Source organism: Culex quinquefasciatus, chromosome 3, assembly GCF_015732765.1.
Source record: "Culex quinquefasciatus strain JHB chromosome 3, VPISU_Cqui_1.0_pri_paternal, whole genome shotgun sequence".
Classification (NCBI taxonomy): domain Eukaryota; kingdom Metazoa; phylum Arthropoda; class Insecta; order Diptera; family Culicidae; genus Culex; species Culex quinquefasciatus.
Genome location: NC_051863.1, coordinates 36,446,633 through 36,471,464, shown reverse-complemented (window position 1 = coordinate 36,471,464; position 24,832 = coordinate 36,446,633). Strand labels below are relative to the sequence as shown.

General features: G+C 36.8%; 3 protein-coding genes across 6 annotated transcripts in view; 1 reads left to right on the top strand and 2 right to left on the bottom strand.

Annotated features, from left to right (window-relative positions):
* LOC6039745 (ATP-binding cassette sub-family G member 4) overlaps nucleotides 1-2,061 on the bottom strand; it is a 73,145-nt gene extending 71,084 nt beyond the window's left edge. Inside the window, exon 1 of the mRNA XM_038258726.1 lies at nucleotides 1,659-2,061. The gene's annotated coding sequence lies outside the window, so the exon portion shown is untranslated. The remainder of the gene's footprint in view (nucleotides 1-1,658) is intronic.
* Nucleotides 1,007-13,633, top strand: LOC6039748 (dnaJ homolog subfamily B member 14). 4 transcript variants are annotated; one of them, XM_038258734.1, is made up of 4 exons: nucleotides 4,984-5,158; nucleotides 5,347-5,408; nucleotides 5,473-6,336; nucleotides 12,959-13,633. In XM_038258734.1, exons 3-4 carry the CDS (start codon nucleotides 5,516-5,518, stop codon nucleotides 13,245-13,247), a joined length of 1,110 nt encoding a protein of 369 aa, XP_038114662.1. In that variant the 5' UTR covers nucleotides 4,984-5,158; nucleotides 5,347-5,408; nucleotides 5,473-5,515; the 3' UTR covers nucleotides 13,248-13,633. The 4 variants fall into 4 exon arrangements, with proteins under 4 accessions (XP_038114664.1, XP_038114663.1, XP_038114662.1 ...); XM_038258736.1 differs by lacking the exons at nucleotides 4,984-5,158; nucleotides 5,347-5,408 and adding an exon at nucleotides 1,007-1,133; XM_038258735.1 differs by lacking the exons at nucleotides 4,984-5,158; nucleotides 5,347-5,408 and adding an exon at nucleotides 3,634-3,768.
* Nucleotides 13,627-24,303, bottom strand: LOC6039744 (cytochrome P450 4d8). The gene is made up of 6 exons (XM_001849242.2): nucleotides 24,022-24,303; nucleotides 19,760-20,143; nucleotides 19,625-19,694; nucleotides 14,370-14,676; nucleotides 14,065-14,308; nucleotides 13,627-14,003 (listed from the first exon to the last, which is right to left on the bottom strand). The coding sequence occupies exons 1-6, from the start codon at nucleotides 24,176-24,178 to the stop codon at nucleotides 13,663-13,665; spliced, it is 1,503 nt and encodes a 500-aa protein (XP_001849294.2). The 5' UTR covers nucleotides 24,179-24,303; the 3' UTR covers nucleotides 13,627-13,662.
* Nucleotides 24,304-24,832: the final 529 nt, after the last annotated feature.

Below are 24,832 nucleotides of genomic sequence, written 5' to 3'. Positions count from 1 at the left end.
TGCCCTAATGAAATGTTTGGCTCGATATTTGGAATGGACGGGTAATGGCCTATCTACAATCACTTAACTTAGAAAATTTCACTTAGCTTAGGAGTTTGAATCAATGGAAATGAATCAAAATGAAAAGGAATAAAATTAGAAACTTGACGTATGGTTTGGAAAATTTCAAAATCTACGGTAAGTTGACGTTTCCATATCAAAGGTACACTCATCCCTCATATTCGGAACAGTTTACAGATCGGCCAATGTTCAAAAAATCATAGCAAATCGATAATTGAACATAATGATTAGCTTTTACCTACATTTGAAAGCTATTCTTGCGATCTTTCGAAAGCTGTATCGAACAACTGCAAATTTTAACTTTTCTATCAAGTTTTTGAAGAAAAACATTGACCCATGAAAACCACAAATTCGGAACATTTTTTCTTACGGTTGTAAACAAACTTTGATTCTCTCTTGGATTACATATTTTTTACAAAATAATGACTTCACTCACTGAAATCAATGAAACTCAAGCTTAGTGATGTTTTATGAATGGTCTGATAACTTTTTTTTGTGAAAATATCAGTATAATCCAGGTGTTCCACAATTTTGGGAGGCACAATAACATCCCACAATTATGGAACGGGCAATTTTGAGGCAGTGTTTTGCTGCTCTGAATAAAATAGTCTCGAAATGCAGTTTTTCGTCCAAAATAAACTACTTTTACTAGTGAAATAGCAAAATAATGTCCAAATAAAGGTCCTAAAAATAGCAGGGGCGACAGAAAAAGTGCATTTGGCATGCTATTGACAAATTATCACAAAAGTGTTCCGAATTTGTGGGTGTTCCGAATATGTGGGATGACTGTAAACAAACAACTGCATAGCAACGTATATCAGCCCAGCAAATTTTCTAAGTTGATTGTGGATGACGGCCGTAAGTTGTGTACATTTTCTAAGTTTTACTTTACTTAACTATTCTAAGCTAAGTGATTGTAGATAGGCCATAAGCATTATTATCATTATCACAAACTACCGATCAAAGATTGCGAAGAAGTCCCAACTGTCAAAGTGTCCTGAGTTTTATTGTGTTGGTCTAGAAACACAATCTTACAGCTTCCAGTCAAACAGTCAAGGACGGCCAAGTGCACCGTAAGTAGACATTATGCAAACCTAGCAATTTGGATTTTCTGTGACAATCAAAGTGCATCGTTTGCCCAGCATGACCAGCTTGCAAGTCTGTCCCTCCTGTAACTTTTTTTCTTAGCAACTCGTTCATCCACAACAACAACAACAAACGCAACAACATCTGATACTGCTGAGTCCGTAATTGCATATCTGTGTCATCTCGTGCGCTTGCTTAGTGCATTCGTCGCGGTTGTTTTCTTGATTTAGTAAACATTCAAGGCTACTACGACGGCCTTTGAAACCCATTTTCGATGTTGTTGTGTTTGCTGGAAGATTGGTCGTGTGCCCTAGTAGTGACGCATATTGGTTAATTGATAACGAATCAGCGGGGGTCTTGGATGTTTACTTGTTTTTTTTTTTCTGAGGGAGGGACGCGTCAGTATCAAAGGTCGGATTCAAAGAGGGAGACAAAGCAGGCCAGACGTGGTTGTTTTTATATCAGCTAGTGATGAAAGTGTCGTGAACAACATCTGGAAGTGAGTCACCTACCTTCTTTACGCTGAACGTACTCTGACGATAGATCCAGCCTTCTTTGTTCTTCCTCTCTATCCAACTAGCCAGCTAGAGCTTCGGGCTCGCATCAACTCTTCTTCGCGATTCAGCAACGAATTATTCACCATGGATACGGAACCCGCTCGTTGTCGAACTCTCTTCCAGCACTCTTGCACAACCATAAATGTTTACGAAATTAACCCGAATTGTGTCAAAATTCACTCCTCTTTGCCTTACTTTTCCTCCGACGATTCCGCGAAGGGGTGCCTTTTTGCCACAGACAAACGGGAATCACCCAAACCGTACCCCGTAGCAGCCTGGTGCAGACGAACTTGCGCGAGCTGAAACAGCTGATTCCGACAGCTCCGTTCCGGACGCTCGGTGCGAGTGTACTGAACCGTCATCGTCATCGAGTCGCGGTGGTTGCTTTCGTTGGGGGCCTAGAAGTTGCAGCAGCAGAGTTGATGACCCTGTTTGGTGGAAAACCGTGGCAGAGCGCGAGAGTGAAATGTTGTTGGGAAACTTGCGAGAGAGAGAGAGAGAGAATTAGAGACGTGGTTTTGGAAAAGGTTGAATTATTAAAGATTCTCTTTCTAAATTTTCATTGATTTGAATAACGACACGGAGTGTAAACAAAGAGTCTATCCTGCTCGTACCTAATGTAAACATCAACTGACGTGAGCAGGATAGACTCTTTGTTTACACTTCGGCTTCGGCCCTATTATAATGTTTTGCTAGAAATATTCAAGTTTCAAATAAAATGCATGGTGTACAACCATCTTGAAAATATATTTGTGCAATTCGGCTGTGAAACTGTAAATTTTTCCTGTCCTTTTGGAGAAACAAAACGGCCTACTTTTCCCAAGGGACCATCCATAAACCACGTGGACACTTTAGGGGTGGGGGGGGGGGGGGGGTTGTTTGGCGATTGTCCACGATCGATGAAAAAAGTTTTTTTTGTGTACGGACAAATGTCCACGAGGAGGGGGAGGGGTGTCCACGTGGTTTATGTATGGTCCCCTACCAAACATAACTGAATGGAAAATTTATACCTTTCCATACCAGTGCTGAAAAGTTCTACTTTTTAGCTCTGAAATGGGTGCTGAAAAGATGAATTATTCAACACTAGTATCGAAAAAAATATTTTTCAATATATTTTTTTGTTTTGAACGGTGAATTGACTAAACACATGAATGTTTGACATAACTTTCCATTCAAGAAACGTCTTTCGGAATTGCAAAAAATGTTGTAAGCAACTAGTTACAAACCTCGATTAAAAAAAGTCCAAATTTTAGTTACAGTGTAATGGCCTAATATGGCAAAACCAATTAAGAAATATTATCATTTTTATGCTAGACAGAAAAACACACCCCAAAGCAAAGTTCAACCCTTCAAATCAAACAACAACAAACGGCCTCTCCGTGTTTATTCCTCTCGCCTCTCTCGAACAGCACGTGATACGAGCATAAATTGCTCTCCGTACAGCAAAAGGGCACTTTTATGAGCAGTGAGAGACAATCATTGCGAGAACCTGCTGACAATGACGATGATAATGTACTCCCCTCAAACAAAACCCGCTTTCGATGATTGTTCGGTACAAGTCTTGATCAGTTTTTGGAAATGGCTTACAAAACAAATTTTTGCTTGGTTGTAAAATTTTAATATTTTAATGCAGGCAAATTTCAGACACACTTCGCAGAAAATTGTTTATAAAACTTTGATAATTGTAAAATATTAGCATCGAAATGTACTTAATTCTGTTTTGTCGGGCGCTGGGAAAGGGCTGTTGATGGAGTATCACTAAGGAATCTTGCGGTAGTCAGTTAATTTCTATAGAGAATAGCAGAGTTAGGTTTGATAATAATTTACTTAGATTTCTTGTGTTTATCTGTGTTAGGAAAGTAAATTTGAGCAAGTTTCTGCTCGTTTGCGATGATTTATTGTTGGCAATGTGAGATAAGTGCGTTTGTGCTGCTTAGTTTCGATTTTTGGAATTTAAATTATGTTTTGTTATTCTGGTGTTTTAAACATTTTGTTAGTCTCAATCACGAGTCTCGACTGTTTTGTGGTAGCAAGAATTTGATTGATTTTTGATTGTCGAGCTTAGGTATGGACCCTAAACTACGCTTAAACGATTTACAATTTTTAAATCCAAGATGGTGGTCAAAATGGCGATGATGCAATATTGAAAAAATGCATTTTATTTTTAAAAGGCCAACAACAACCCAAATTTGACCAAAATGGGGTCGTAGAACTATAATTTTATGTTAAAAATAAAAAAAATAAAAAAAAAATAAAAAAAAAGTTTGTTCGTGATTCGATTATCCGAAGTCCCATACAAACCTTCGGATAATCGAAAGGTCGAGGTTTCGGATAATCGAGTCTGGACTGTACACCGAAGACTGGGCAGCACTCGTCCGCGAGAATAATGGCCTCGAGTCGAGAGAATAGTGGTACCATTCACGGACACAGAGAACCCAGCCCGAGATGGGCGAGAGAATTATTCTCTCGAGGTTCATTTGCAAAAAAAGTTCATCCGTCAAACAGAAAACCAAATGTGTCAACTGCGGGAATCGAACCAGAGACCTTTGACAGACTAACCCAGTGATTTAACTGCCTCGGCCACCACAGCTTGGTGAATAAGGAGTGGTCAGACGTCGATGTATGACACTTGTTGGAGATTTGTTGTTTCAATTAACGAATGAACACATTTGTTTTGATGGTGTGAGTTGGCAGCATTATTCTCTCGATTTTGGCACTGAGCCCTCAATAAATTTTGAGAGAACGATTCCCTCGACTCTAAATTTTGGGTGTATAAATTTGTATGGTTTCTTTTTTTATTTCGTCTATTTGATGGGTTTATTTAAAGGTTGGGTTAAAAAACCTAACTAAAAAGTTGAAACATCTATTATTTAAATCAATTTAAAACAACATGAAGCTTATCAGATCAATAATTGTCGAATATTTTGAAAGTGAGGATTATGCTAAAGAAGAGTTTTCTGACATTTGATTTTATATTGAAAGCACTTTAAATGATAATTTGATTTCAACTTTCTTTGAATTTTAGTGTGGCAATACATCAGCTCGAATGTATCGCCATAATGCCGTGAGTTCTCCAAGCTGAAATATCGAATAACAGTAAAATAAAATAATCATTCATTCATAAACTCACTAAATTTTCGTCCCAACTCAACATCCCATTCAAATCTGCCTGTCCCGCTCTAGTACTGCACTTCTCCAGTTTCATTGATACAATCAGGTTGGCAGCTCCAGTAGGGTAGTGTGCGTGTGTTTCCAGCCAGGCCACAGAAAGTCAGGGCCAAGTAATGGTCCGTCATTCATTACATGTATTTTCAATTGGTACTCCATTCATAATAACACTGCTGCAGTGGCCACAAGTTGCAAATCGATTTTGGTAATCTGTTTTCGGTATTTAATTTTGGTGAAAATTTGCAGACTCTGATGAAAAGCGTTGTGTGGTAGTTTATTGCTGTAAGGTGAGTTGGATGTAAATTCGGTTCAAAAGTTTTGGGACAAATTGGAAGTGTTCCAGTGATTTGAGCAGGAAATCGATTTTTCTCTGCTCAATTATTACTGCGTGCGTGATGTTTGTACAAGATAATTTTTACATAAGTTTTAATCGTATGACCTTCTTTATCTTGTTTTTTTCCGTCAATTTGACAAGATTTTTGTATAGTTCGACGTTTCTTCAATTGCGTCAGCACAAACCGCCTGTCAACTACAAGGGTATCCCTCCCCGTGAGGGTGACAAAATTAGAAATACCATTAATCACGTGCCGTTTATTTATAGAACCGACAGGACAGGTGTGCAACTCCTACGCGTGGACGCCAAGATGGAGGTCAACAAGGATGAAGCGCAGCGGTGCATCGACATCGCGTTGTTTGCCTTCAAGGCGGGCAATCTGGACAAGGCCCGCAAGTTTGTGGATAAATCGAAGCGATTGTTCCCGATGAAGGCGGCCGACGATCTGCAGCGATTGATTCAAAGTGCTTCGAGCGGTCCTTCGTCGGCGCGTCAAGAAGACAACGCTGGTCCGCGCAGACGACCCACGGCCAACAAGGAGAACGAGAAACCTCAAGAACCGAAGCTGAACATTGATTACACCCAGGAACAGCTGGACGTGGTGAAGCGGCTCAAAAAGTGCAAGGATTACTACGAAGTTCTGGGAGTCACCAAAGAAGCTACGGATTCTGAAATCAAGAAAGCCTACAAAAAGCTAGCCCTTCAGCTTCATCCGGACAAAAACAAGGCCCCGGGATCAGTGGAAGCGTTCAAGGCGCTGGGTAACGCGGTAGCCACCCTCACCGACGCCCAAAAACGAAAGGATTACGATCTGTACGGCAATCAGGAAAGCACCGGTGGCCACCACCGCCCGGGATACGCGGGTGGGGCGGGGCACAACCATCACTACGAGTACAGCTTTGGGCGGGGCTTCGAGTCGGACATCAATCCGAATGATTTGTTCAACATGTTCTTTGGGGGTGGATTTCCGCCCCAGCAGCACCAGCGGGGAAGGGCGCGCTGGCAGTCGCAGGAGTCGAACTCGGGCAGCCAACCAAGCTTGATCTTCGGGCTGGTGTTGTGCTTCATCGTTGTGTCGATGCTGTCGACGTTCTTCGCGTCCGATCCGCTGTACAGCCTGCAGCAAACGCCGTGAGTACACTTTGTCGCATTGGTTTTTTTTTCTCTAGATTGTCGTTGATCTCAAATTTGAAATTTATTGTAACGTTTTTTCGCTGTAAATATCGAAATTTATTGCTGTTTGAATACTCGTAATCAAACTTAATGCAATTCAACTAATCCTCTTTGCAGTTTATTTTACGCAGTAGAGCCTGACAATTGAAATGAAGAATGTTGGTGTTGATCAATCCATGATTCGCAAAGAAGCTTTAAAATTATTTTTTTCCCGTGTTCAGAGGGTCATTTTGAGCAACTTTTGTTGTACGAAACACTTTACTTCTGTTGTTATATGTTTTTCTTGTTTTTTATTTTAGTATTTATATTAATCTTTTTAAGTTTATGTTTGTTTATGATAGTATGTGGCTAATAGTCGGCCAAGGGCTGCAAGATTCCAAGTATCCACAGTGCAATAAGTAAAGTTCCCAGTCCTGCTAGTTTGAACTATGTTTTAATGCCTTTGGATACTAGGGATGCCCAGGTGCAGGACATCCTGGAAGGAGCGGAACTGACTGTATCGGCAGTCCTGTTTGCGACTGTCGTAATCAGGGAAGCGATCCGCCAAATGTTGGTTGTTAGTATTCCTGGTTATGAGAGTCTGAACAGTATAGCTCTGGTCCTGCATCAGTTCCCTATCCTCATGCCTCCCCGTATGCTAGATGATGTCTAGCTGGCGGTCGATGATGTCCATGTTTCGAATCGTGGTGATTGTTCTGTCTTGTCACATGTATTTACGTAACTGACGTATAGGCGAGTGACAAGGTAGCACTATCATGACGAAGTATGATTGCGTGGACGGCCATCACTAGGGACTTCCGTAGTGATTTTTCAATGGAGCGTAGCCTTGGGTGTGAGCAGGCAGCCTATTCCAGTCACATTCAAAGTGAACTGTTTGTTTGCAACAGGGGTTGTGCCCTTTTGGGAAGTTACTTCGGAATTTAACGATCCTTAGGGAGGATTCTCCAGGACAATCATATTGAAATAGCCGAATGAGGAGGGCACGGAACAACGCAGTTGGTTTGGGTGCATACCCAGATTAGCTGTGTTGTTTTGGGTGGGATTGTGAGCAAGAAGTTCATGTATTAATGCATCTTTTTGTATTCATTTTCATGTCATGCCTGGGTCTACGACTGGAGGACGTCGCACCAGGACAACCGAATCAAGACGTCTCCGGTGTGATATCTATCACATTGGAAACAACAGCAACAACATCAACCTGATGGCACTCAGGTTCCGGAAAGTATTTGTATCGTTATTTTATAGTTTTTATATTTTATTAACATCCCTTTCTTTGCAGAGCATGGACAACAATAACAAAGTGGCAATGTGGGAAAGGAAAGTCATTTGTGATTGTAGAAGGTATTGTTTTGATTCACAGCATGTTGAACGAACTGTTGTGGATGTACCTAGAACATCGCAGCACGGGGTATTTCTTCTGCACATTTCCAACAACAGTACTTGTTCGATAACTTGGCTGAGAATGTAGCACAGTTACCGAATGCTACTCGCAAACTGGGCTGAACGGAAAATGACGAGGGGACCGATGCATAACATTTTCTCTACAAATGTAAAATGATGGTTGCTTAAATTTCTTTCAGAGCTCACCTTTAATTTTGACTTAACATTTCATTAAAACTTAAATATGATTTCTAATTTGCTGAACTTGCTTGTGCATCCAGCTTGTGGCCCCTCATCATTCCGGTTTGTTTGGTTATTTTACGTTTGTCTGCTTTTTAAGTGGGCTACAGCCCAAGTAGTTCAGTCAAACAAGCTCAGTTACCGAACCAGTACTGTACTTTAATTTTGCTTCACTCATCTTTCTACTCTTCTTCTCTCATTTCCCAATAAATACTGAAACGTGTTTTCCCTAACAAAAACAGTTTACCTTAATATGTAAACGAAACGATGTTAACTTCTGTTTATTATTGATCTTTCCTTTACCCATTTACTTATTTATTTATTAAAATGTAATTTTCATCGGCTCCTACTCTTCTTTCCTTCAAACTACAATTATTCTTTCAGTATCGAACTTTATGTAGTTTGCTATCCTTTATTGTCTATTGTTTAAATCTACGCCCTTTTCTTGAAACAAGTATGGTTCGCGTCCTTACTTAATATATTGAATGATCACACACATAAAATTATTGTATTTTTGGTAAACTTTTGAATAACATGCTTAGGTCCAAAACATTGTAACAAAACACCGCGACAGAAGAAATAGCAACAGATTAACACTATTCAACATTAGGGAAGATTTCAGGAGAAAACAGTACACAGTAGAATAACAACTAGTTTTTGAATTCAAACTAAAAATAAAACAGTACTTGCTTTAATGAAAATTGATAGGCACACTATAAATGGTTAGGCGCTTATACTTACATCAAACCCTACGTAATGTACCACCCCCGGCCGAGTTAAAATGCGTAACCGGAAAAGAAGGTGTGCATGCCTGGCACGAACACTCAAAGCGTGTTCTAGCGTGCTGCTCGTACTGACTCAGAGCAAGGGTGAGATGTAGGTGTAAGGGCAGTGCGTGTTCGTCGGGAACCTAGTGCATAAGATCGGTCAAGGCCCGTTCTTACACTGAAAATTGCGAATTGCGAAATTGCGATAGTATGTGGCTAATACTAGGAATCATTACCTTTTGTCTATTTTGTTTTTTTTTTCATATTTGACTTCTAAATCTATGTGATTAATTCACTACGTTTTCGCAAATCGAGCTTACATTGTATATTTTTTTATTTGGATGATATTTTGTCCATGCATTTCCTTTGTCAAAAGAAGCCATTTTGCATGATTCGTGTTTCTTAACAAGTTTCCATACATTTGCGTATTGGTCATACAACATGAGTAAGTGAATATTGGAAAATATTTATCTTGGAAAAAAGGAAAGATACTTTATAATCTTTCAAATTTTAGTTGGAATGCAAGGGATTGATGAAACGAGAGGAATCTTAATCTAAAAGAATGTTCATGTGGGCACCGAACACGCGATCAAAAATTAAAGAGCACAAAGCACGTCTCTTTACTGCTTCATTCATATCTGGAGTTTTTTTTGAAAAGGTCCAATAAACCAAATTTTCAATTTTTGCTTTTTGGGTGTTTTTAGAACCGCCTTGAGTCAGGGGTATTCAAAAACACCCAATAAGCAAAAAATGAAAATTTGGTTTATAGGACCTTTTCAAAAAAAAACTCCAGATATGCTTATGTTTAGGACGCCAAATTATTGAATCATTTTCTGGCGTAAAAAGGATTTGGCAGTCCAAAACCAGTTATTGAAATAAAATAAAATATTTTTGTTTCAAATTGTCTTCGCCTGATTTGTGAGCACCTAAAAGTCTTGGTCTGACAGTTTTGGTCTGATAGATCTGTGCTGGATTTTGGTCTGGACAAGGCGAGGGATAGGACACAGCTGCCTCTTTTGGAAAAGAAGTCTAATAAACTGAAAGATTATTAAATTCATATTTCAAATAAATGTTGAAACCATGGCTGGTAATTTTAATATTTTTCCTGTTTTAAACTTCAAATTCAATTAGGGCGTCCAGTTTTCCCGGGCTTTGAAACGGGAAACGGGAAACGGGAAAAATATTTTATTAATCCCGTTTTTTTTTTTGAAAAAGCAATAAAAACTATGTTTTCATTATATTCGTAATGTTTAGTACGTTAGCTCAATACTATGAATTGGAATACTGCCCATGATTTAAAATTTGGCTATTATTCCAAATCAAGTATTCCGAGAAAAACGCGTTTTAACGTTTGTCACCAAATCTCCATCAAGGCAATTTCCCTAAGAGTGGCATATTAGTCGGTTGGTTTTTCATATCGGCAGCCAAATCTAAACACTAATAAACACAGATGCCGGTGTTTGATAAAAAATAATTAAAGATTATGTAATTTTTAAAATTAAAAATCATAAATGTACGTATATAATATCCAGCTTTTTCAAAACATATAAAATTATAAAGAAAATATTTAAAGCGTTTGACATTTAGTGGATCTGTAAACTCATTTTTTTTTAATTTTTTTCTTATAAACCAAATGAATATATATGCTGGATAATTTTTTGAATGTTATAAAATTCTTATCTATTACTAAGTATTCAAATGTTCATCTATTTCCACAACCAAATATGATTTTCCAGACCAAAATTAGTGATAAAAATGCATTTGGGACATTTATACGATCAGGGGCCGTAGAGAAAGGGTTCATACTTAAGCTCGACTATCAAAAAGAAGACAACGAAAAGTGGTATTTTTCGTGATTCGATTATATGAACATCCGAAGAGAAAATTTTCCAAGACTTTCGAGTTTGGACTGTAGGAGAAATATACCCTTTCCAATCATTTTTTCACCATCATTTGTCATTAGGAGAGTTTACAGGCCAAAAAGATCAAATTGAATGCACTTTTGATCATAATTTCCATTTTGCGAGACCTTTTCTCATAATTTTGTTTGCACACACATCCACACGCAAGATGCTTAACGAAAGCCGCTATCAATATCTTTTCACTTGCGCTACCGTTTTCAAAGCGCTTAAGACAGTGGTTCTCAACCTTTATTGATCCATTCCCCCCTTGGCTGAATTTCAGGAACATCTCCCCCCCCCCATAATTTTGGTATTATTGTTTGCAAAAACTTTCATAACATTACATTTTTTCTTCACTCGCAACAATTTACACATATGCAGCATTTTTAAAACGAATTTTTATTATCTGTTCATATTTAATGGAATGCAAAAGCTAACGAAAAATCTTTTTTTTATAATCTGCAATATTGCAAACACTACCAGTTTTAATTTTTATCAAATACAGACAGAAATTAAAACTGATATTTTATTTTTAAAAAGGCGTTAAATATTTTTTACAATAACTAATATTTGATACTCGTTTATTTTTCAAAGTTTTGCCAAAAAGATGCGACAACTCACAGAAATAATTAAAATAATGTTCGCAAAAAAACGTATCAACGGAAAACTTCACGAATATATTTTATCAAAAGCTTCCCAGTTTAAAAAAAAAATACCTAAACTTAACAAAACCAAAGCAAAATTGACATAAAATAAAAAAAAATCAAAAAATTCTCATTTTGATAGTAAATGTAAATTAGCTTGAATTTATTTTAAAAATATTAGCAAAGCTAATTTTTGAAATTTATTACGACATATGCACATGTTTAAAATAATGTGAAAATTCATTTTTTTTTTATGAAATTCCATTCTTCAAAAAATGCTCATGTTTGAGAGAATGCAAATATTAAAAAAAAATGATGGCATGATTCAGAACAATTTTATGGAGTTTTCTATTATTTTCGATAAACTGTTTTGAATTTTAGTTTTTGTTAGCTATATTTTTGAAACACCTGCAAAGATGAAATCTAAAGAAATAAAAAATGCTGTTGTATCTTATCACAGAAATTCCCATATATTTCAAATATATTGTGATCTTTAAAGGTTATAAAAAAAAACAAACAAAGTTTTATTTTTTTTTTTATAAAAACGCCTTTGATTTCTAATGCATCGTAATTCCCCCCCCAAGAATGGCCAAATTCCCCCCAGGGGGGAATTCCTCACCGGTTGAGAAACACTGGCTTAAGATATGAAATTGCTTTCAACTACCGGCAACACGTTTTTTTGAACATTAGCTAGTCACTCACTTGAAAAATAATCCCGAAACGTGTAAATAATTAGCAAGCGCCATAAAAAAAAACAAACGTGCCAAGTCTTTTAACGTTTGACTTTTGACGACCCATTCCAATCGAAGGCTGAAGAAAGCCGAGCGAGAAACGAAGGCAAAAAAGAACAAAGGCTGGCTGCCACACCACCAGGAGCGCAGCCAGTGATGCCAGGAAACATTCTCTATAAATGCTACTTTTCGTGAGTGTTCGCTTAAAATTACATCACAATCATTGAAAAAAGAAAAATTGTATTCTCGTTTGATTAGAATACATTAGGGAATTGCAAAAAAAAAAATGTATTGAACCGGATGCAAAACTTGGGGTTTTCAGCTCGTGTCGTATTTTGTTTGTATATGGAAAAGAATAACTTTTAGTAAAAGTGAAAATAAACAGAAATGTTCACAAAAAGTTGCTCCACTCGTTGGTGAACTTGGTTTTAGTAAATTTCAAGGAACACTTCAGGTTATCAATCATTCAAACACGACCGCTTATTAGGCTTTAAATAAGTATATTTCCCATACATTTTTTGGGGCAAAAAATGCCTGTTTTGGTTCCCTCACTACCTAATTTTGTGAAATAAAAATTCGGATTTTGGAAATTCAACGAAAGTTACAGAAAAAATCAAAACCATATAATTCCTAATTATTCCGACTTAATTTATCGTCTTCTTCAGGAGATTAGAAACATCGGATTACATAAGAAAAACTACAAGTTTCTGAACATTTCTCTGACTGCTGAGTCGATGAACAACCTAATTGAGTTATATTACAGTCGAGAACAAAATTTCGAAATTAAATGCACCAATTACATTCAATAGCGCGTAACCTTGGGCGAAAACATGTAAGGTTACGCCCTATTGGCAAGTATCTGAAAACTGAGATTCCCTTCACATGACTCCTTTACTGAATATTTCTCTTCCTCGCAGCAAATACGCGGTCGAGCGGCGCACGCTCAACTTCAAGATTCCGTACTACGTGAAGGAGAACTTTGTCACCGAGTACCAGGGCTCGCTGAGCCGGCTCGAGCACTCGGTCGAGGAGGAGTACATCCTGTACATGAAGCGGTCCTGCTACAACGAGCGCAACTACCGGGACGCCATGATGGCCCGAGCCAAGAGCTTCGGCAGCCGGACCCAGATCAACCAGGCCCAGCAGCTGAAGATGCCGTCGTGCGACGCCCTGTACAAGCTGGGCGTCGGCCGGGTCAACTACTAGTCTGTGTATTATATAGTTTTGTTTTGGTTTCTGTAAGGACGGTGGGCATTTGGTTTAGATTCTACTCAGTAGTGTGAGCGATTTTATATATATTTATTTGCCAGTTTATTCAATAAAAAAGTATCGTTACTATATTCATTGAAATTTCCTAACGTTTCCAGAATAGATAGTGGCATAGTGAAAGTAAGACATTCCCTTCTTGTCTCGTGTAGGAACAGTTTGTGCACTCGCTTGGGCATTGTTTTTCGGTTTTACTGCATCGATTACATGAAACTGACAGGTTGAATCATTATAATCCTATTTGATAGGTTGCATTTAGGTAAACAAGATTTTTGACACTTTGTGCAATATTGCGCGGTTTATAAAGAAAATCTTTCAATCATCTATGTGAGCTCTTGATTTAATAATCCGAAACTCAAACTCTCGCCACAATCTTCACCGGGATGCCGCGGTCCGGCCGCAGCACCAGGTCGGTCTTGAGCCGCAGCTGGGCCATCGATTCGCCCGGCAGGATGCGATACGCCACGATCAGCTTAATCAGCGTGACCTTCAGCTCCATCATTGCGAAGCGCTGTCCGATACAGTTGCGCGCACCGGCACTGAACGGAATGTAGTCGTACGGACCCCGCCGGGATTCGGCACCGTCCGCGAAGCGCTCCGGATCGAACCGTTCCGGGTCGGGAAAGACGCGCGGATTGCGGTGGATCATGTAGATGGACACGATGATGTCCTGGCCGGGGGGTAGCGTGATGCCGTCTGGAAGGAGGGAGGTTTGATGGTATTTTGTTGTCTTCTTAACCTAAGATTTTGAAATTACCAAGCTTGATGGGTTCGACCACGTTTCTACCAATGAATGGAACCGAAGGATACAATCGCAGAGTCTCTTTAATCACCATTTCGAGATATTTGAACTCCTGCAGAACCTGGAATGTAATTTCGTGGGAGTTTGGATCTTTCCCAAGAATAGATACGATTTCATCGTAAATTTTGTCTTGTACTACTGGATTTCGAGCTAACTCGTAGATGGCAAATGAAATTCCACTGGTGGTTGTGTCGTGCCCCTGAAAATCAGACAAAATCATAAAAAAACGTTAAGCAACACACCCCTCAATCCCCAAAAACCTCAAACATGAACGTGTCCACTTCCTCGCGGATGTCCGTATCGCTCAGCGGTTCGCCCTCCGAGGTCACGTTCAGCAGTAAATCCAGGAAAGTCATGCGCTGTTTCTCGCTGCCATCGCTTCGTTGGTTGAGATCTGCCGTTTGATCCGCCAGTTGCTGTCGCCGCCGGGCAATCACGGAGTCGGTGAACTGGTGCAGCTCCCGCACTATCCGGCGCTGCTCGTAAGCATGCGGGTGCAGAATGCTGAACAGCGTCGGGTATCCTCCGAGGATATTGACAACTTGGAGCAGAAACAGAACGGACATGCTGGGGAAAAGAAAGGGAGAAACATTTTAGGATTGTGCAGTGCATTTAGTTTTGTATTATAAATATTTTATTTGAATTATTAAGACATGCTTATTTTTTTTAATTTATAAAGGTAGGGGAGAGCAGGGAGACCTGATCCCTTTTTTTGCATCGCACATAACTCTGTCAATTTCTCACAAAAGTATGAACGTTGTGGACGTTGTGCATGAATTGAAAGCTAAAAATTCAACTATGGGCCATCCATAAACTACGTGGACAAATTTTTGAAATCTCAGACCCCAAAAAGCTGGTAATTTTTGTTTACAAAACATTTGAAAAATGGTTCAAACTACAGTTCTTGGGTGAGTTTTCGGTAAGAGCCACCGTGACCTCAGACACTAATATTCATTTTTCTCCAAATTGTAACAAAATTTCATTCATGTTTAGTTCGGGGCACTTGAAAGGCGTGTAGATGAACAACCTTAACTATTTTTGAACTTGTTTTTTTGTAAGTAAGTCGAATACCGAGGCAAAAAAGGCTTTGTTTACCATTGGCTCTTACGTCTTTTTGAAAACTAATCCGAGAGTTAGTCATCCACAACTACAGTCATCCCACATATTCGGAACACCCACAGCAGCATGCCAAATGTAGGTTTTCTGTCGACCCCAATAGTTGTAGGACCTTCATTTGGACATTCTCTTGCCATTTCTCTAGTAAAAGTAGTACTTTTTGAACAAAAAACAACATTCAAGACTATTTTATCCACAGCAGCAAAACACTGCCTCCGAATTGCCTGTTTCATAATTAAGGAATGTTATTATGCCTCCTACAACCGTGGAACACCTGAATTCAACTGATATTTTCACGAAAAAAAGTTATCAGACCATGTATAAAGTCATTATTTTGAAACAAATATGTACCTACCCCTAGAGAGATCAAAAGTTTGTTTACAGTCGTAAAAAAAATGTTCCGAATTTGTGGATTTCATGGACCATTGAAATTTTTCTTTAAAAAATGATAAAAACGTAAAAAAGTGGGGTGACTGTATATAGAGTTATCTACGTGCGCATGTATTGCGTGTACGTACACGAAAAAAGTGAGGTTAAATTTTGTACCGTCCAGCAAAACAAATGGCGTGCTAGTGTGCGTGAGATCGGGCTTAGATAGCTCTATTAAAGGAATCCATGCACGAAAACCCAGACCAATAAATTGAACTTGGAGGCTAATTAAAGTTACTGTAAAAATGCAGGGATCAAGTCTCTCTAAACGCACTCTTTTAAACAATTGATTGTAAAAATAGTATGACGATTAATTTGAATACTTATTGGGTAATTCTCCACCTACTCACACGAAATCGGAAAAAGTTGCCCCGACCCCTCATCGATTTTCACGAAACTTTGCTCTAAAGGGTAATTTTGGTCCCTGATCACGAATCCGAGGTCCATTTTTCGATATCTCGTGACGGTGGGGTGGTACGACCCCTTTCATTTTGCTGGTTTTTTACTAAGACACGTTTTTCAGTGATTTGTAGCTCGCAACGGTGAAGAGATAGAAATTTTGTGTCAAAAGGACTTTTGTGTAAAATTAGACGCCCGATTTGATGGCGTACTAAAAATTCCGAAAAAAACTTAGGGGAGAGTGGGGAGACTTGATCCCCGGGGACACTTGATCCCAAGCCTGTATCTCGTCAGCATGTGGGTAAAACAATTAGCTTTGTTCTAGAAAGTTGTGCGATATTGACTAAAACTAATTGTAGAAAACAAAGAAAAAAGTTAAAAAATGTTTAGATTGAGCTACACACATATTTATAAAAAGTGCTGCAAAAAACATCCAAGAGATCTTTTTTCTTTGTTTTGATAAGTATAGAAAACACTCAAAAATTATTTGAAAAAATATGTTTTATAAATGAATTGTTTGATAAACATGTCAACTCCAAAACCCTTACGCATTTGACGTTAAGTTTATCGTAATACTATTTTTACAATCAATTGTTTACAAAAGTGCGTTTAGGGAGACGTGATCCCTGCATTTTTACAGTCACTGGAATCAGCATCAAGATTAAATAATTGAGCTGGGTTTTCGTACATAGTTTCCTTTAGTATAGTTGTACATGAGTTACTGCAGTTTGAACCATTTTTCAAAAGTTTTGTAAACAAAAATTACCAGCTTTTGTAAACATGTTCAATCTTGGTCTAAAAAAGAAAATTTTAAGTTTTTAAATATTTTGCATGCTTAACTTTTTATATATTGAACACAAACGTACAGGATTAATGTGAAATTGCTGTAACTTTTAGAAAATTAACTGTTTGGATGAATAAGAAACATTTTGCTTAAGATTTCTTAAAAATGTTGAAAGGGGGATCAAATAACCCCCAATATTTTGAAAATGTCGGCTTAAAATATTTTTTTAAAACGCTTGGCATGATTCAAAGAGTTTATCTGATGAAATACCCTTATCAGCCAAACAAAGTTGAATGTTTAAGCTTTCAATTCATGCAAAAAGTTCATAGTTTTGTGAGAAATTGACAGAGTTATGTGCGATACAAAAAAAGGGGATCAAGTCTCCCCACTCTCCTCTATTTTTCATCAAAAAAAGTAAAAAAATATTTTAAAATCGCTGTCATTTCCCGTTACTCAATTGTCAAAAATCGTGACACATGTCATTTTATGGGAAATTTAATGTACTTATGAATCTGAAATAACCCAGAAGGGCCATTTTGTCATTTAGAACAAAAATTTTCATTTTAAAATTACGTGTTTTTACTAACTTTGCAGGGTTACATTTAAGAGTATAACAATGTTCTACAAAGTTGTAGAGCAGACCAAAATTTTGATATATAAACATAAAGGGGTTTGCATGTATTCTTCACGAGTTATCAGAATTTTACAAAAAAGTTTTTTAAATGTTTGCTATACATATCAAAACAAAGAAACAAGATCTGGTGGTGATTTTTTGTAGCAATTTTTTAGAAAAAAAAATGAAAAGTACTTTACAGATTTTTTGATAAAGTGCTCGGTTTTCAAGATATAGCCACCGAAAGTTTGATTTTAGCGAAATATTTGCAGTTTTTCGATTTTTAAAAATAGTGACCATGAGTGACCATTTCTGAAATTTTTTTTAAGAGTTCAAAAAATTTGCTATAAAATTGTCTAAGAGACATTGAAGATTGGACCTCGGGTTGCTGAGATACAGCCGCTTTAAGAAAAAGAAACGAAAATTGAAGTTTTCTAAGTCTCACCCAAACAACTCACCATTTTCTAATGTCGATATCTCAGCAACTAATGGTCCGATTTTCAATGTTAAAACATGAAACATTGGAGAAATTTTCCGATCTTTTCGAAAAAAATATTTTGAAATTTTTCAAGTCAAGACTAACATTTTAAAAGGGCCAAACATTGAATATTACGTTCATTTAAAATGCTAGTCTTGATTTAATTTTTTTTTCAAAATATTTTTTTCAAAAAGATCGGAAAATTTTACGAATGTTTCATATCTCAACATTGAAAATCGGACCATTAGTTGCTGAGATATCGACATTTGAAAATGGTGAGTTGTTTGGGTGAAACTAAAAAAACTTCAATTGTCGTGTTTCTTTTTCTTAAAGCGGCTGTATCTCAGCAACCCAAGGTGCAATCTTCAATGTTTCTTTGACAATTTTATAGCAAATTTTCTGAACTTTAAAAAAATATTTTCAAGAAATGGTCACTCATGGTCACTATTTTTAAAAATCGAAAAACTGCAAATATTTCGCTAAAATCAAACTTTTGGTGGCTATATCTTGAAAACGGAGCACTTTATCAAAAAATCTGTAAAGTACTTTTCGATTGCAAATTCAATTGTGCATTAAAAAATAACGTCAAATTTGTTTTTGCATGAAATTTTGATTTTTTTTCCAAAAATCAGTATTTTTTAAAAAAATTATATTTAGGCGGCAGATTTTTTTACCATGTTTGTCTATAGATATTCCCTAAAACATACAAAAAATCTCGTGAATAAAAAAATACGTATTTTGGGAAATTTAGTTTTTGTGAAAAAAAGTTGATTAAAAAAACTGCAATTTTTTCTGTGTACCTATTTTTTTCTCAATAGTCCTCAAGAATACCTACAACTTTGCTCAAGACACCAAATTGATCAGACAATTCACTCAAAAGTTACAGCTGTTTGAATATTTACATACCATTTTTGTATGGACAGCGGCCAAAATTGTATGGAGACTTGTATGGGTGAACCAATGACACAAAATAGTATGGGTGAACCAAAAATACAAAAAAATAAAAATGGTCGAAATCGGCCGATTTCGTAGAGAGTTGCTCATTAATTAGTTAATAAGCTAAATGTAGAGAATGGGCAATAATAAAAAAAATGAATAACTGTGACTATTTTCAAAAATGTTACCTAAAAATATCTATGACTTGAAAACGGTGCAATTTATGAAAATTTCACTTAAGTACTTATTGATTGAAATTCGATATTACATCGAAAAATAAACTTGAAAATCTTGCCACCGACATTTTGAAAAAAATCAGTATTGATTCAAAAATTCATAACTCGATAAAAAAAATTTGCCGTTCTGGAAATTTCTGAAAAATCCTTCAAAAGATACAGATTTTTGAATTTTCACATATCATTTTTGTATGAACACCTGCCAAATTTGTATGGAAAATTATATGGAAAAACTAATGATGCAAAATGGCTTCTTTAGGCATACCGAAGGAAACAAAAAAGTTACAGGCGAATCAAAAATGACAATACAGTGGACTCTCTGGCTGTCGATCTTCTCGATATCAATATTGCTCCAGCTATCAATAAATTTTTCAGTCCCTTCAAATAGATTGCTTTGATTTTTCGTTCTATAATTTGATAACTCCCGCTCTCGACGGTCCCTTCAATATCGACAACGAGAGAGTCCACTGTAATTAAAATAAAAAAGACCGATTTCGTAGAGAATTGCTCCTGTGTAAACCTACCGTTTCACATTTTGCACATATTTGTTGTTTGGGTCATTTTGTGCATTCACGGATATTCCCATGGATGTTTCTAAAATGAAGTTCATCAAATATCAAAAAATGCATAAAACAAAATCAAATTTAAACTATATCTACCACAAATACTGTCCAACGCCATCAGCGTTACGTACGCATAAATATCAAACTCCTCCCGGCCGGTGTGCCTCCTCAAATTCCCCACCATGGTGTCCGCTTCCCGGTTGAACACGGCCGCAAACTGGTCCAAAATTTTAAAGTGAAACGTCGGCGTAATGATGCGCCTTCGCTGGAACCACTTTTCACCGCTGGACAGCAGCAGTCCGGTGCGGAGCCACGGCTGCAGAAAGCTGTACAGGACCGACTTTTGGGTGGCCTTGGCCAGCAGGACCTTTTCCGCGTTCGTGGCACTGCTCATCACCAGCACGTTCTGATTGAGCAGGCCCCACACGAACATGTCCGGTCCGTGGCGGTGGAGGAGCTGGATGCCTTTTTCGAAAATTCCTGACGGGGGGAGAGGGTGGCGTTTGTTATTTTGGCAATTTATTATTTCTGGGAAGATTGTAATTAGGCTATCATCATGCACTTGTGTTTTTCTCTGAAAAATTATCATTTGCGAGTTCGGGAAACTTTGATGGAAATTTTGAATACATTTTGGGAAATTTTACCATGAATATATACTTTTTCATCATTAACGAGTCCGAAAAATTTCGCTGGAAATTATGAATATGTTTTTGGGAAAGTAAACCTCAATTGAACCATGAATAAATACTTTTTTGTGTATTTCGCTCTAGTGGAATTCAAATATTTTAGAAGTAAAAGTAATTTTTTTAAGCAACGAAGTGTAACGGAATTCTATCTAGTATTGTTTGAATGTGTATGATTTTTTATTAAATAATTTTGAAATCAAAACTTGTGTTTCATTACTTTCAATTTTGAATATTCTTTTAGAAAGAAAAAAAACCAAAACACTGACTAACCATTTGTATGCGCATTTTCAAATCCTGATGCAACTAAATAATTTATCTTACATTCTTGAGAGTAATTTAATTTGATAGATTGAAAAATTTCACAGAGATTTCATTTTTAAATTAAATATCAGAACAATAGTTGCAATAGAACATTCGTCATTTGAAAAAGGATAGCTTATTAGAAAACCCTTAAAAAATCATTTTTATCAATTTGAATGCATTGCAATGCTCTATCAAAGCAAACATTTATTCGATTTTTTTATAGCTTAAAAATAAAAATTTTACATTTCTTTGAAGCTACCTGAATTTTATTTCCTAAAAAGGACACACATGGACACAATTTAAAAATTTACTTTTTTAACCTTAAATCAATACTAAACTGATAATAACTTAACAACGGAGGGTTTTATCGAGATAAATATACCGTACCTTTCGCTTGCACATTTGATTTTGCTTTTAAAAATGAGTTAACTTTTTTCACATTTTTTCGAATGTCATTTTTGTATGGACGGTTACAAAAATTGTATGGAAACTTCTATGAATGCACCCAAATTGCAAATTCTCATGTTATTTTCAATAAAAATTAAATCCGTTTAACTTTGAATAAGTGCAATTTTCTACCAATTTGGTGTATTCGGCTGAGTACTATTAAGAACAAAATAGATTCAGAAAATAATTAACTTCCGATTTTTTAATTGACTTTTTTTTCTCAAATCCATAGTTTTTATTTTCGAGATTTGTTTATATGCCCATTTGAAATGTTAGTCTTGACCATTCTTGTATCACCCAGAACTGGACATCGGCATACGAGAGGATAAAGAGCACAATTCGGTAGTAAAATGGTACTGTGTGCGGACTGAGAGGATAAATCACAAAATTACCGAGAGTACTTTACTCATCTTCAAAAAAGTTCATCTATAAAAAAAGTACCGGTACCGAGACTCGAACTCAAGACCTTCGGCATATTGAACCGAGCCTTTGCCGTATGGGCCACCATGGTTCGGTGACTAAGTGGCGGTCATTTGTCCATATAAGCCACTCAATAGGATGAACTGTTCCAATGAACGAATGAACACGCGAGAGGGCTATACTCTCGCAAACTAGCACTTTCCTCACGTTTCTTTTCGAGAGGACTATTCCCTCGTTCTTTAACTTTGGGTGTATGAATAGCTGTCAAAACTGTATCCAAACGTGAATGTTTGAACCAATGACACAAAATGGCTTCTTGGGGTCGGGGCAACTTTTCCCGATTTCGTGTGAGTTGGTAGATAATTATTCATAACTTTTAAAATAGTTTTCAAAACAATTTGGTGTCTTCGGCAGAGTACTATTCAGAAAAAATAGCTTTTTTCACAAAATCCGTACTATTTTTTATTTTCTAGACTTTTTATATGCCCATTTTGAATCTAAAAATTTTCAAAATATTTTTTTGAGAAGACCATAAAAGTCCACAAATGTTAATTTTTCAACATTGAAAATTGGACTGAGATATTGGCTCTAGAAAATGTGGGAATGTGGATTAGACTATAAAAACTCCAATTTGGCACCATAAAGATGAAGTGCATTTAAATTTAAATTCAATAAATTAAAACAAACTTCTTTAAAAATATTTTCCAAATTGGTCATTGATGGTCACTATTTTGAAAATAAAAAAACGTGCAAATATGTCGCTGAATTAGAACTTTCCGTGGCTAAATCTAAAAAACGAGGACTTTATCAAAGAATCTGTAGAATAATTTTCGATTGCAAATTCAATTTTACATGTAATTTTTGTTGAAAAAAAACGAAATCAATTTTTCAATGACACAAAATGGCTTCTTTGGTCATAGAAAATGCCCAGATAAGTTTGAGCCAAATCAAAACATACAAACATAGGCCGATTTCGTAAAGAATTTCTCAGCTGTCTAAAATTAAGAAACACGTTTTTCGTTACGTTTGCCAAACTATATATTACATTTTAAGAAATAGCTCAAAAAGTACCAAAATGCTTAAAAATCTCCACATTCCAACATTTCAGCATGTCAACACGGTTTCCTTGAACAAGTACCACTGTTGGATGACTTGTTTTGACTTATTATTTAACTTCATATGACCCAATGTCACCGCCTCTTAGGGGTGAGATTGGGTCAATTTTCAAACGATTCACATTTTAAGTAGTTTTCAACAAATTCCACCATATTTTGGGAAAATGCTGATAAATTATCTAAAGGAGATATTATACGATGACAAATAAAAAAAAACAATTCGCCGTTTTTGGCGGTTTTGCAGTTTGCCTACATTTGTTTGCCAAAACGTCAGTCTGTTTACATTTTGCTTTGTTTGCGAATTTGGCAAACTGTCAAACACGAAAAAGTGCGAGTTTGTTTGTTTGTTTGTCATAGTCTAATTCCGCCTTGAGCACAATCCTGTTTTAACAGTTTTTTATAGGTTTTTGCTTTCGAATTGGTTTTGTTATTTAGGGGGACAGCGGGTAATATGCACCCCTAAGGGAAAACTGTGATTTCTCATCCATTACAGCATTACAGTGGAAGAATTTTGTTCGATGTCCTTAAACAACTATTATTCTTGGCCAACCATGTGAAAAAAGTCTTTAACAACCTCAAAATTGTTTGAAAATATCCAATTTCTAAAAACATTTTTGCTTCATTTTAAACAACCATGCGGGGCAATATACACCGCAACAATGGAGCAAAATGCACTACAACAACGGGGCAAAATGCACCACAACATAGGGCAAAATGCACAGGGTGAAAGCAGTTTTCACTAGTCACCACTAGATGACACCGCTGTTTTTACAAAGGAGCTTCACAGCGGTGCATTTTGCCCCGACCACGCTTTTTACAGAAAATTTAATTAAAAATGCATTTTTTGATGTTTTTGGACTCATCTATCTACAGAATAATGAAGATTTTGGCAAAAAATATGCTTCAACACTTACAATAACAATAAATGCTTTTTATATTGTTCAAAAATCATAATGAATGTTCAATGAAAATTAGATGAAAACGCAACATTTTTAAGTTTTGCAAATAACTTAGGCTGTTTTTAAACCACGATGCTCATATTTTTCCAGCATGGTTTAGCAGTATTAAGCTTACAATTTCTATGATTTTTTCCCCGGAAAATTCTGCCTAATACCGAGAAAAGCAGGGGGTGCATTTTGCCCCGGGGGTGCATATTACCCCCTCTCCCCCTAGATATAACGAGAGGGGAATCGTTTGTTTGACTATCCTTTCTTAATTTCTCGGTGTTTGAATCATTTTGAAATCAAGGGGCAGCTTGCAACTCAATCAATCCTGTCTCGACTGCAACAATCAAACGCAAACATGGCAAATGAGAACGGATCCGTCTACCGGGACATCATTTGATTTAAAAAAAAGACAAACTTTCCATTCTCTGGATATAACCTACCTGGCACATCGGTGTTGAACTCGAGCAAATTCCCAATAACCGGCAACGGTTTGGGTCCCCCAAAGTGGGCGGCAATTTTCTTCAGCTGATTTCTCTGGAGGACAAACTTTACCACGACGTAGGAAACCACCCCGGCAAGAACGGCTTGCAGTAGCATTTTTAACCCGTTTCTTCGTTCTCAGAATGGAAGCTTCGGTCGGTTTAAAGGACGGGATGTAACTGGAAGCGAGCTAATCGAATTGACTTTATTCTGCGCGGTATCTTTAAGTGAACTTTTGTGCAATAAAGAGTGGCTGATTAACATTTTTGCGAGGCTATAAATAATATTCCAAGTATATCGGGTAGCATAGAGTAACGGACTTGACGAATGAAAATGGTTGTATGTCAATAATTGAGCTTTGTTTTGCTTCATCTGAATATCTGTGTAAAGCTTATCATTCAAAACGTTTTGTTTTCTTTGATAAGCTAAGCACTTCTTATCAAATAATCTAACAAGCACATTACAAATAAACTTTTGCATTATTTTTTTGTTTAATAATGGAACCAAATTTTAAACTCTTTTCCATAAATGACGATTTTACTCAAAGGGGTCAGCAATGTGGTGTGATATCCCCACGGGCCAATAATTTTAATAACCTCAATTAATGTCTCATTTGTGTACATACATTTTTATTATGGTAACATTGTATGTTTTCGATTTTCTTTTCGCGCCTTTTTGAAGCTGAATATTAATCATTTAACATTATTATATCCAGAAGCTTCTGCGTAACCGTGGGTGGTTCATTATTTCGCGATCGAATGTACAATTAGT

Coding starts and splice junctions, on each gene's coding strand:
- LOC6039748 (XM_038258736.1), top strand. CDS start 5,516: ATGGAGGTCAACAAGGATGAAGCGCAGCGGTGCATCGACATCGCGTTG. Junction 6,337..12,958: donor TACAGCCTGCAGCAAACGCC/GTGAGTACACTT, acceptor TCTTCCTCGCAG/CAAATACGCGGTCGAGCGGC.
- LOC6039744 (XM_001849242.2), bottom strand. CDS start 24,178: ATGCTACTGCAAGCCGTTCTTGCCGGGGTGGTTTCCTACGTCGTGGTA. Junction 20,144..24,021: donor GTTCAACACCGATGTGCCAG/GTAGGTTATATC, acceptor TCCCCCCGTCAG/GAATTTTCGAAAAAGGCATC. Junction 14,004..14,064: donor GGTCGAACCCATCAAGCTTG/GTAATTTCAAAA, acceptor CCCTCCTTCCAG/ACGGCATCACGCTACCCCCC.